Raw genomic sequence first — 13,899 nt, forward strand, 5'->3', positions numbered from 1 at the left:
TGGCTCTGATACCAATTGAAGGGGCTGGCAGCGGAAGCGTGCATGGAATGTATCACATAATTCTGATCTATTTAGCAGATTATTTAGACAAAATCTATTCGCGTAATTCTCACATGTATCATGCTCATAACTTGAATTCATACATGCTTTAGTGCAATTAACACCTAAAACATGCTTACTCCGGAGTTAGCCAATTTACCTCGTTGATTCTCCAAAGAATCGAAGATGGCTAGAGCCTTCTCCACGTGAAGATCTTGAGTACTAAACCACAGATCTTCTGACTGGTTCTCAGACTGTAAACTGATATCAGTGTGGGCTGATCTCACCAGAATACTAGGACTCAAATAAAGAAGACGGAAACTACTCACGGAGGGAGCTGGAAATCGTCCCTCAGCTTAAAGGAGAGGGGGCGAAATTTTGATGGAAAATAATGTATATCTTCTGTGTCATTTGTTCTCCTATTTATATTAAGTCACATATTGGGCTCAGTCAGTGATCAACCCTATTGACTAAATCGCTCAACCCGACTACCCTTTTATTTTACTTTCTATCGTACTACCCCTTACTTTGAAATGACTCATCTCTTGACCTCTTTTCCTCACGTGTTTGTAAAAGAACGGGTTCAAAGTGTATGGGCTCAACTTGGTTAACTAAGGGGTGCCTTGTTTGACGAGGCGGGTTCGTGGAGCGAAAGAAGAAAAGGATCAAATTGGTTAAGTCCTAATGCCTTTAGTCCTTACTACTTGTACAATTTTCATCTAAATATCAAAGATTCACTGCATATGAACTCGTCCTCGAGGGACTGGATGCAGTTGAAAAGGGTTAGGTACAGGCAACGACACAAAAGAAAAAGGAAAACTTCTCACACTTAGACCAGACACTGGCCTAAGTGTGAGACAGTGCCAACAATCAAACATGCCAATAAACACAGAAGAACAATGACTAAAACACAAGGGCAGATATAAACCAACAAAAACATGCATAACTTCTCACACTTAGACCCAACACAAGTCTAAGTGTGAGGTGGAGCAGGATGTCAGTTATACAAATAAAAAACAAATAAAAAGTATGATTGTTTAAACTTGAAATGACTGAGATTGGGGGGCATACTCAATGCCTTCTGGGAGGTTGACCGGGGGATGCTGAGGGTGGCCGGGAGGATGATGGGCGCCGAGGCGGAGGGGAGCTTGTAGAGGGAGGTGGTGGTTGGCTGGCAGGGCTTTGATTGAGGGTGGTTCCCAGCAACCTGGCCAGCAGGACCAATTGAGAATTTGAATTCTCCATCAGCTGCATCAACGTCTGTTCCACTCGGAGCTTCCATGCGTCATCAGCACTTGCAGCCTCCTCTTGCTCCATCCTCGGAGTGGGCGCCCGATGTGTATCCTCATTTTCTCCTTCGGCAAGGGTTGCTGAGGTCTCTTCCGGCCTAGTTCTCTGATAAGGCTAATTTCATGCATCGGTCAAGGGATTTTATTTCATGAAAATGCTGGGTCTAACGCATGTTTAAAGCCATGTGTGTGAAGGTTTTCGCTAGATCCAGGAAAGGAAGAGGACGCTTGCATGGTCCTAGGAAACTGGCGAAAGAGTGGACATTATGAAGAAAATTGCTTGACGGAGGAAGCCTCGGAGTTGAAGGGTAGAATAGGGATTTCTACGAAGACTCTAGAAGGCTATGTCCTCATCTATAAAAGGAAGAAGCATGCAAGCTGGAGGGACCTTCTCGGTTCGAGGCCTCGCTAACAGCTTGTAACTTAGTTCACTTTTCACACACTTGGGTTCTTTTTGAGGGGAGATTCAGGGTGACGCACCTTGGGTTCACATCTAGCTTTCTCACGTTCTCGATTGGGTTGTAACACCGTCCTTCTGTGGGGCGAAGTAAAAAGTGAAATAAAAACATTATAAAATAAAACACTAAAAAGCACAAGTAAAAACACATCCAAAGAATAAAGCAAACAATAATGCAAATGAGTCCCACATTCCATTATCACACACTCAAACATTTCTTAAAACCCGCACCCAACTCAACCGGGACTCATAATGCCGGACGGAGGGAGTATATGTTTAGAATAAAAATGAAATTTGGCCTAGTGTTTTGAGGTTTCACTATTAACATTTAATATTTCAAATAAAATAGTAAGTAATAATTCTTCCATCCCACAAGAATATAAACTCTTTACTTTTTATTACTTCATTAAAAAACGTTATTATTTTATTCCAGTAGAACTTCAAATGTTCCTACACTTACTTCATTCAAATAGTTTATTACATCATTTAATGTGTTTATTACACCATTCAATTAGGCTATCACTTCATTTTGTTGTCATAGCTGGAATTTCGGGACTGTCACAGCGTCGACGGGATGGTCTTGACGTCTCCGTACACGAAACAACCTATGTGTACTGGAATGAAGTAATAATCCTATTGGAATGAAGTAAATCATACGAGAATGAAGTAGTATATTCTTGAATGAAGTTAAATCCTCATAATATTTTATGACTTATTGATGCACTATTTATTAGCACTAAAAATACATGCAAGTTTACAGGGTAGAACTAGTATAGCTAAAGGTTAGTACCGGGATATCGAACACAGGGAATAAGATTGCAACTGGCTGTCATAGACTAAGCGTCATATACTATCTAGAGACACGGAGTTTGGGGTTTTGGTTTTATAAACTAGACATAAATATAAACAAATATAAAAACAAAACAATACAAAGTAGGCTAAAGAAAGTAGAGTTTTAGGATCCAACTGCTACGACGTAGTGATGATTAATCTCACAGAACCTTTACCTTTATGTGTCTCCAGGATTATTAGGAAAGTCGCGATTCTAGGATAAGCCGTCTCTCGAGTGCACTTATCCAGTAGATTAGACTCTAACTATCAAAGTCTCATTCCAATAGATTAGATTCTAACTCCTTAAGTTCCTAAGACTCAAGCCCTTACAAAGGGTCCCCTCTCTCGAGTGCAGATAAACCTATGTGTTGTACCCGTTCCTTTTACCACGTAAAATTAGCTATCTCTCGATTAATCTAGTTAGACGGACATAGTTCTAAAGTTGGCCAGACAAAAGAACAATAAAAGCACAAGAACAAGCAAAACAATCACAAGAGCTTAAAAAAAGGTTCAATTCAATAAATCAAAACATATTCATAATAGTTTTCACTAAAAAATGTACAAATGATGTTTAACTACTCATAGACAAGTAGTAAAAATAAAAATAAAAGTACTAGACATGAAAGAAATTGATAAAACCCAAGGTTGAATCTTCAATCTTCTTCAATCTTCAGTCTTTTCTTGTCTGGATCTGCAGAGCTCCGCTCCAATGGAAGATGGATGAATTATGTGTGGAAGATGGAATGGAAGAATGTGTAGAGGGGGAAGGATTGGAGGCTCTGAGATGTGGATTATGAATTAGGTTTAGGAGTATTTATAGGCTAGAAAAAGGGTTAGTCTTGGTTATTTTCGTGCCCTACAAGAAATGAGAGAGATTTGGTTTCACAATTTAATAATTTATTCTCTTTTTTGAATTTCCGCCCAAATTTCCGTCAGCTTTGACTGCATTGCGTAATGTTCGTAGAATTGTAATAACTTTCTCTACAGAACTCCGATTGAGATGTTTAAGGTATCCACGCGAAGCTTTTTCGAAGACGAAGAGAATGACATGTAGTAAGCACTGATTGGACTTCAAACTTGCTGGCAGAATGGGCTCGAACAGCGGCTGCTACACCTTGGCCTTTTTGCATCTTTTTTCCATCTTTTTCTATCATTTATCAACAAACACATTCAAAATACCAAATGAATAATATATGCAATTTAAGAACATAATTTGCATGATTGACATATAAAACTAGTCAAATCTAGCCCTTAAAAATATGCAAAATCCGTGTTTGTCACTTATTTGCCCTGGGCTGAAGTAAAATAGGCTCGTGATGAAGGCGAAAATAATTTATACATTTGTGCTTCTCATCCATAAAAAAACTAGATCTAAAAACCCTAATTTGATCTAGTTATGCAGTTATGCAATAAGGAATGGATTTACATATAATGAAACTCTATCTTTATTACTCCTATTTTTAAATTTTATATTTTATTATAGTATATTTAATTTCTTTTCCATCTAACTCATCATCATTTTCTGAAAAGTATATTTTCAATATTACACCTGTCATATTTAAGAAACATTTAACGAGATTTAGGTGAAAGTATCGAGTATGAAAGGACGAAATAAATCTTATTTTAAGTACGGAGATTTTGGAAATGAAGAAATAAGTATTTATTCTTTAATTTATTCACTTTTATTAGTAGTCCGTATTTACAACCGATTCCATTTCTGGGCAATCTCATTTAATTTGCGAAGAAACCATCAAATATATACGAGTAAGAAAAAGCAGAAACCCACTCCCTTCTTCGTCCACAAATCGCCACTACGAAGGTAAGTTTTACCTAAATTTACTCGTTTCCTTATCGTTTCAATGCACAATTTTGAATACGCATACCGTTTTTGCTTGAAAGTTGTAATTGCATTACTGTTTCCATGGATCCTAACTTGATTTTGTATGTAATTGGTTGAAGACCCTGCCTGGCTACTCGCCGCTAATTTTCTCGAACTTGCTTCGATCACTACTTTTTAATTCGATTAACATTCTTCCAATTGAAGCATCTTTTCCTAAAATTCGTGCTTTGCAGTTTTCCTCGTGTCCTATGTTTTCGAAAGTAATTGGTTGAGGGTTCTCACCGTGTTTCTCAGTAAATCCATAGAAGCTGGATTCCTATGAAAAGATATGGTGTAATTTATGGGCTCATCGGAGACTGTGGCTAATATTTTACTTTAATGCATGTGTCAGCTGTCAATTACTCTAACTATGTGCTTTCCTTTTTAATTTAGGTTTTTTATTTGATTGAAATATGAGTGGTACTCCTAATAGAAGGCCCCATGAAGATGGGGGCAATGGCAGCAGCAGCAATACTGGTGGTAGTGTCAATCACGGTCACCCCTCTGTTTCAAAGTATCCACATGATGACCAGGGAACATATTCTGGTACCGGTGGGAAGGTTGTTGTGTCGTCCAGGCATGACTACCATGCTCCCTATGACATGGGCCAGGAAGGTCGCATGCCTAAGATTGCACCGCGTAGCAATGAGTCTCGTGATGCAGAGCGGAGATCTCCGTTGCTTCCTAATATGTTGTTCAGGGTGCCAACACCAAATGATTCGCACTCTGATCATGTTGTTTCAGAGAACAGGATGGAGTTTCGGGATTCAAAGGACAGTACTAAGGAGAGTAAGGTTGAGAATCGCAACATGAAGCCTGAGTCCAGGGAGTTGCCGCAGACTGCCAAATCTGATAAATATGATAGCAGAGGTGATGATAGTAAAGAATCAAAACATGAGAGAGAGACATATTCTGAACCTAAGGGCAATGAGAAGCAAGATAAGGATGGTTATACTGGATCCAGCAGCCAGTTGAATTGGAAAGATGCAAAAGAACAACACCGTCTGAAACAATATCCTGATGTCCCAGGAGGAAACGTTGAAACCTGGCAAACATCCAGAGGTAGCTTGCATGGCCCAGTCGATACTGGTAAGGAAGGTTCACATGTTGATGACAAGGACTTTGCTGAAGCTCGTGAAGCAGTTGGGGAGAACAAGGTCGATACAAGAGTTGATGACAAGTTCAAGGAAAAAGATAGAAAGCGGAAAGAAGTGAAACACTGGGATTTAGGGGAAAGAGATAAAGAAAGAAGTGATCGACGGAACACCGTGCAGCATGCTAATAACAGTAATGAAAATAAAGATATGGGAAGGGAGGAAAGAGAGTCTGAGAGGCGGGGAATTGAAAAGAAAGACCCTCATAAAGAGAAGGAAAAATTTAATGAAAAAGATAATGTGAAGGAGTTATGGAATGGGTCGGTCAAAGAGGCTCCTCCTCACAATGAGAAGGAGCTCATAGAAATTCCTGGAAAATCTAGTGAGCAAGAAAACTCCACTTTAGAACCAATGAAGAAAGATCATGATAACTGGAAAAATGTTGAAAGGGAGGCAAGAGAGAAAAAGAAGGAAAGAGATGTTGATTTTGAATCAGATAGACCTGATAAACGCAATAGGTATAATGAAAAAGATCTAGAAGACAGTATGCATGTTGAAGGAGGCAGTGAACGGGAAAGAGAAGTTTTCAATTGTGGGGTTCAGCAGAGAAAAAGAATGCTGCGACCGAGAGGTAGTCCTCAATTGGGGAATCGTGATTCGCGATTTAGATCTGGTGCCAATGATAATGAAGGGTATGGTTTTATTACCTTTCTGTTTCCTCTGTGACAGCTTTAAATTCTGAGTGCATTTGTTACATGAAGGTGGGAGCTTTTGAGAAAAATCACCATTTTAAGTTTAGCGCATATTTTTTTCCATCTGATTGGTATATGAACCATTAATGCTTCTCATGTGTTTATATATCCATATATGGTATTGGAGTTGTAAGGAAAAGTAAAAAATTATAGCCCTTGGGGGGAGCTTCCACTGTGGATGAGCGAAAAAGAAAAATTTCCGAACTTTTTATCTGCGTTTATTTTCTTCTAAAAGTTGTTTTTTCTAATTGTATAGAATCAAATCAACACTTTATGCATGAAATCTAGTATGATATTAAGGACATCTCCATGTACTGCATCATATTTGCCTTATGCATTGAGTCATTTGCTGTAAGCCTGTAAACCATTACCAGCCCCTTTAAGATTATTTTTTTTAAAATGGATGTTATAATTAAGTTTTTCATTTATTGACTATTTCCAATATGCTTATTACAAATGCTAACATAAAGTATTTTTGGTTTCTGCTTATTACTCTAGGGTTACCTATTATTGATAGAAATATTATTTCAATTAATTGAAATAAATTACTCCCTCCGTCCCCAAAGAATATGCACTTTGGGTTCAGCACAAGTTTTAATGCAAATTTGCTAAAGTAAGAGAGATGTAGAGAGAAAAAGTAATTAAAGTATTGTTAGTGGGGAATGAGTCCCACCTCATTAGAGAGAAAAGAGTTTCTAAATTGAAAAGTGCATATTCTCATGGGACGGACTAAAAAAGAAAGAGTGCATATTCTTGTGGGACGGAGGGAGTATCAATTATTTTATGATGAAATATGATATAGGGGAAGGAATCTGAAGGTAAAAGTGGGGATAAAATGAATTCCTAGTGCTACGTGGACCTTTTCTGTTATTAAATTAAAGTTTTAGTAGGAGTGATACTACCAAACTGAGGCAAATCAATGCTGGCCGGAGTTGTGTGGAGGCCCTAATATTTAATAGACTATTGTGTCTAAGTCTTACTCCTAGACTTATGCCACTTTGTCAATTATTTTGATACTAACAGAGTTGTGTTATTCAAGAGTTGATGCCATGGAAATAAACCTATACTATCATCAAATTTTTTAAGATCAAGCAGACATCAAACCTGATATGGATTGGGATATGATGAAAGGACCCATTGGATGTATTGATTCATCAAAACACACACACACACACACACACACACACACATATATATATATATATATATATATATATATATATGAGAACGGTTGCACTGGACCTATAAATGAATGCTACACTCAGCAAATATTGCTAATTGCTTAATAGGTTCAGTGCAAGAGTTTTCTCGCAGTTATCACAATGAGATGTTTTTATTAGAACCATACCCTATATATGTATATATGCTACGATAGTCATGCTAACATATGCAGTTGATTTAACTTTTACATGTTTGGGCTGTGTAATTCAGAGGTGCCATGCTGGGCGCGAATTTTAGAACAGAATGAAGAAGCATTTATACGCACTAAATGACCAGTGTTCAGTTTTAGTAATTCTTTAATATAGTTAAACAACTCTTTTCTTTTGACCAGTGTTCAGTTTTAGTAACTCTTTATTCTTTAATAAAGTTAAACAATTCTTTCTTTTTCCCATTCAATGATTATGACCGTCAATTTAAACCCAAACCTAATGATCAAATCATATTAAAATATTTCGGATCTCGAAGAAAGTAAAATAGGCTTGGCAATTTCCTTGTCAGAAATTCCATTGAACTCTCTTTCGCTCTCTATCAAAAACTGTCTTCTTCTCAGTGGTAACATATGTTCCGGTAAGTTGATTTGATCTTCTTTACCTAAATTAGATTAATTCCATATTTGATTGTACGAAATCGGCCTGGTAGAATTTGTGTACTGTATGCTTATGCACTTTGTCAGGGATGTGGGATTTCTGAAAGGGAGGGAGAGAATTGATGGTATTGTGATCTTAAAATTCAGCTGCTCCCCCACTGTTGCCAAATCAACGGAGATGGGAATGAGTGTGAATGGAACATTGTTTGTTAGATAAGTTACATAAAAGATGAGATATTCATAGGTAAAAATAGCAAGATAAATTCATGGTCATTTTTTTATTAACAAAGAATTTGTGCTCCCGATTGCCTTCTTTTAGGGAATTCATGGTTAGAATTGAGTTGCATTCAACTAACTACAGAAACATTCAAGATAAAATAAATATATCCCGAAGCATTCTTATGCTTTCCTTTTTTACCAAAGTTCATGTGCCACATTGTAAAACATTATTTGGTTAGTTGTAGAGACCCCCTGCTCCTCGACCACCCAAAATAAGACAACTTGAACTTCATTTTTATAGATTAAAATGATATAAACCCCTTCCTGGAGAAAAGACAGATTTTACTATCGATTCTACATCGCTTTTATATTCTTTCCATCCCTGCTCTGATTGGTCAGGTGATGATTAGCCCATGTAATTCTGCACATTATATAAACTTTGATGATTTGATTAAGCATGAGTTAGCATGGTGATTTTTTTTACTTGCATTTTGCATTTTGCTTATTATAAGTTCCCCTGATTAATCGTAAAATGTACTATCTACAGTTTAATGCTGTGATGCACCATGACTTAATTTTCTTGTTTTACTTCTCTTGCAGAGGTGTTCCTAACTTTTTTCTGTTTTGTTTGGTTTTTTTTGACCTTTGTGCAGGTCACAAGGTAATGCTCAAATAGGACTGGATGATTGTAACGTTCCATTTGCACAATTGACTTGGATTTCTGGTTTGCTTTTCATTTTCTGTTAGAAAAGTACTTCATGAATGACAGGACGATAAGAACTCCTTGATCAGCTGATCCCATTCAGCAGTAGTGTTAATTTTGCTTGAATTTGGCTTTCAATGGATTCTATTAAGCAGCAATTTCATTGTATCTTGAATAGTCGGAGACTGGCACCTCAAATAGCACAAGTTTCCTCTGGATATTTACTTTTTTCTCCCGCTGTTTCAATACTACATATGCTATTGAAATTTGAATATACCATCTTGCACTCTTTATGATTTTCTATGAAATTTCCTGTTGCATCGTAGTGCCTGTCTGGAATTCATGATGTCCATTTGCAGGTAAAACTGGTGTGTCCTATGTTGTTTATAAAATTGGTGAGTGCATGCAAGAACTCATAAAATTGTGGAAGGAATATGAATCGTTGCAAGCTGATAAAGCATGTGATGGTGCTCAAAATGGCCCTACTTTAGAAATTTGCATACCAGCAGAACATGTTACTGCTACTAATCGCCAAGTAAGATGATTATATATTTTCTTTTTACTCTTACTTATTATGTGGCCCCACTCACTGTTTGTACTTTATAAATTCTACTTGTATTTCTGAATCTCCTACTACAGGTAAGTTAGAATTTTGAACCCTGAGATGTTTATGCCTTCATTTCCAATGCTTTTGTCCAGTTCCATCATTAAAAACTCATTTCTTCTATATGATTTTCTTATATTTTGTCTGTTTTATTATTTGTGAATGAACTGCTTTATTATAGCTTAGTAGTCAAAATTAAAAGCAGACTAAGCTTTCTGTTTGTATTTCTGAATCACCTACCAGTAAATCATAATCCTTCCTACATGCATTACAAACTGTGTATAAGCATGAGATACAAGCTTTAATATGTTTGGCAAGGATTCATATTGAAGGACCTAACTGTGGGTATCACCCAGATTTTATATCTTCTGAGTTCTGATTGACAAACTGAATGGTTAGTAGCTTAAATCATCAAATGATGCATTGACCAATAAAGAGGCTAAATTTCCCTGGAAAGATCCACCCTTACCCTAAAGTAAATACCATTATTTTGAGCTCCTAAATGCTGCCTGTGCAGGTTAGAGGTGGACAGCTTTGGGGGACTGATGTGTATACAGTGGATTCTGATTTGGTGGCTGGTACGCTCAGTGACATATATTGCAGCTTGCTTTTTTCTTTTCTGTTCTTATTTTTTACTGGGCTACAACTTCCGTATGTTGTATAACCCATAGCCCATAGGTACTAGATGTGACTTTGACTAACATTAAGCACTCTTGTTTAGTTCTTATGCATACAGGATATTGTCGCCCAACGGCTTCTCCCCCTCCATCTGCTACTCAGGAGTTAAGGGCTACTATCAGAGTGCTTCCTCCACAAGATAGTATGTTCAATATATAACCAGTCAAAAATAGTTCTTGCTCTTTAAACAGATGTTTGCTTAAGTCCTAATTTTCGATAGTTAAATGTGATGCATGTCAATGTAAAACTTTCTTTCACACTGGGTCGCCAGAATTATCATTACATGGGGACAAGAGGGAGGGGGATGCTCACTATAAGTATCATTGAGGAGAGCGAGTATGATTTGAGGACTGAGGTTTTGGAGAATAGGGATGGATGGAGTGCCTGATCATGACACAGTTTACCTGGCTTATAGCACTGGTGGCTAGTGAATCGTCTGTCATCCTATTAATGCTTCCATTATCCCAATTTACATAAACTTTATCTATAGTAATATAAGCCTATCTGTTGTTATACCTGAAGTATATTAATAGACATCGATGCTCCTTATGTGAAGAGATGTGGATGGATAGAACTTACTCCCTCCGTCCTACTTTAGGAGTCCCGGTCACTTTTGCACACCCGTTTTGTAAAAATCATAATAAATAGTTAAAGTGGAGATATGGTAAAGTAAGAGAGAGAATAATGTAGAGAAATGGTAAAGTTCTCTACATTATTCTCTCTCTTACTTTGCCATCTCTCCACTTTAACTATTTATTATGATTTTTACAAAACGGGTGTGCAAAAGTGACCGGGACTCCTAAAGTGGGACAGAGGGAGTAGTATTTAGTGAAGCTTGTTAAGCCAGTACACATATTATGTTGGCTAGTATCTCTTTCTCTGTTTGCTATACATGTACATTTTCAAAAACAAATACACAGATACTGTCGTTGCAAACCTTACTATTTGTGCACTTTTGTACTTTTGTCCATTGAAGATTTGTTGCTTTGCTAAACAGTATCTTTCTCGATGCGAGGAAATTAACATGTTTTTTTAAGAGAGTGAATTTGTCTATTCTATTTCTCTGAGGGTTCTACCCGCGTTTTAATTGACTCTATTTCATGAAATATGTCAGGTTATAATTCTACACTGAGGAATAATGTCCGTTCGCGTGCATGGGGTGCTGCGATTGGCTGCAGTTATCGTGTTGAGCGGTGTTGCATTGTAAAGGTTGTTTTTGTGCATTTCCATGTTTTACTTTGCTCTCACTCTGCTCTATGCTTTTAACTTTGCATGCATTGATATATGCTTCTGTATCAGAAAGGAGGTGGGATTATTGATCTTGAACCTTGTCTTACACATTCATCAACTATGGAGCCTACTTTAGCTCCAGTTGCAGTGGAGCGCACAATGACTACTAGAGCCGCAGCTTCGGTAATTGCATCATTATGTCGTATCTACTTTATCGTATCTAAGCACACACTTCGTTTTTTTATAAGGAATCCCTTTCTATGTCCTTGTTAGTAGCTTAACCAAAATAAACATAAAATTAGAATAAATAAATAAATGTTCACCTTTTTTTCCAGAATGCATCACGCCAGCAAAGGTTTGTGCGTGAAGTAACTATTCAGTTCAACCTCTGCATGGAGCCTTGGTATGTCTGTCTTTTCAGCAGTACTATTTGAACTCTTCTAGGGCTTTGTGTATGAAGTTTTCTATGATCACCATTATTAGCCTTGTTTGATTAGCACTATACTTGTCAATGGCTGGATTTGTTGCTTTGTTCCAAATTATTATACTTGGGCAAATTAAATTAAAGTTAACACTATCAAATTATATACACACTTCTTTTTAAGATTGTTTGTTCTGGTAACAATTGTGTCATAAATCCTTGTCATAAGTATTCCTGGTGAAGTATGTAATAGGCTAAAAAAAGTAATGGTATAATGATTGATGTACTACTTTTTATTTATACCTATATGACTTTTCCCCTTATTGTTGCTTTCTGGTATATTTAGGTTGAAGTACAGCATTAGTGCTGTTGCTGACAAAGGTCTGAAAAAGTCCCTCTTTACATCTGCTCGCCTAAAGAAGGGAGAAGTGCTATATGTAGAGACTCATTCTCGCAGGTATATGATTTGGGTTAAAATAAATTAAATTGTCAGTAGATTTTCTACCTTTTAATATGATTTCTCTACCAACAAGATTTTAATACTATAATACTTGTCAAGTCTTTTTTCTCATTCATATGCTACGATCATAGAAATGACTCTTGGCATGGACAGTACATATATAAATATTGTGATAGTATATCTGACACGGCTGTCATGTTCTTTTCAGTTTAGTAATTGTGAGGGATGAGTTGATTTGTTTTTCAATATGAATAACAGTGTTATTCACCATCACCATCTCATCTTATTTAATGGAGCTATTTTTAGGTATGAACTTTGCTTTAATGGAGAAAAAGTAGTAAAAGCTGCAACAGCATCTCATGCACACGGATCTGAAACTGGAAAACCTCAAACTAACAGTGCGCATTCCATTAATGGTGAACGGAGTGGTGTGGATGGTGAAAGCACTGTGGTAGACATCTTCCGATGGTCTCGCTGTAGGCGTCCCCTTCCTCAGAAAAGTATGCAGAGTATTGGAATTCCATTGCCTATTGAACATGTAGAGGTAATCTTCGTGTGCTGTTTCTTTCTCGCTGTAGGCATCCTTTTCCTCAGAAAATTATGCAGAGTATTGTTGGTTATGATATGAAATGTTCACAACATAAGCTACTGTTTTATTTATGTTGCTAATTTGTATTTGGTCTGGCCAGGTTTTGGAGGATAATCTGGAGTGGGACGAGATAGCTTGGTCGCAAACTGGTGCCTGGATTGGTGGCAAAGAATACAATCTTGCTCGTGCACATTTTCTTTCCCAAAGATAGATGTGTGTTGGATGTGCTGAACACAGCATGCGTTCCTGTTTCTGAGGGGATTTATAGATAGCGAACTCAATGCTGTAAGTCGGTAGTTTTAGGAGCCAAATTATACTTGCTACATGGTTTGGTTTGGTTTGGTTTGAGGCACTCTACTCTTGTTTTCTAGTTCATGTTGTTTGTTTTTGTACAATACAACATCCTTCAAGTGTTCAGGTAGTATATTAAGCCCAGGTCGGGTTGTAAGATTCTGCCGCATTGTGCGGACGGATGTACTTGGAGATAAACTCAAGTCTTTTCTTAGTTTGAAAATGGAAAAGGGCGTGTTGATGAAATGATAGGGAAGGAAAATAATTTACATTTGAGGCAAAGAAAGTGGGAGTTGCTGCATCTAATATGATACTCACTATTCCCTCCGTTCGGGAAATGTTGTCCAGTTTTGCCATTTTGGTCCATACGCGAAATGTTGTCCACTTTGTTTTTTTTTTTCAATTTTTGATAAATGGATCTCACTTTCCACCAACTTATTACATTCACATTTATTATAAAACTAATATACATGTGGGACCTACATTCTATTAACTTTTTCCACACACTTTTCTTCATACTTCTTAAAACCCGTGCTAAGTCAAACTTGGACAATAT

General features: G+C 37.1%; 1 protein-coding gene across 1 annotated transcript; it reads left to right on the plus strand.

Annotated features, from left to right (window-relative positions):
* Positions 1-4,288: 4,288 nt before the first annotated feature.
* Positions 4,289-13,589, plus strand: LOC121774616 (U1 small nuclear ribonucleoprotein 70 kDa-like). Its single transcript, XM_042171479.1, has 12 exons — positions 4,289-4,435; positions 4,889-6,281; positions 9,021-9,028; positions 9,430-9,605; positions 10,192-10,252; positions 10,396-10,494; positions 11,467-11,561; positions 11,652-11,765; positions 11,918-11,985; positions 12,350-12,460; positions 12,770-13,007; positions 13,153-13,589. The coding sequence occupies exons 2-12, from the start codon at positions 4,909-4,911 to the stop codon at positions 13,261-13,263; spliced, it is 2,454 nt and encodes an 817-aa protein (XP_042027413.1). The 5' UTR covers positions 4,289-4,435; positions 4,889-4,908; the 3' UTR covers positions 13,264-13,589.
* The last annotated feature ends 310 nt before the right edge of the window (positions 13,590-13,899 follow it).

Source organism: Salvia splendens, chromosome 17 (genome assembly GCF_004379255.2).
Source record: "Salvia splendens isolate huo1 chromosome 17, SspV2, whole genome shotgun sequence".
Lineage (NCBI taxonomy): Eukaryota > Viridiplantae > Streptophyta > Magnoliopsida > Lamiales > Lamiaceae > Salvia > Salvia splendens.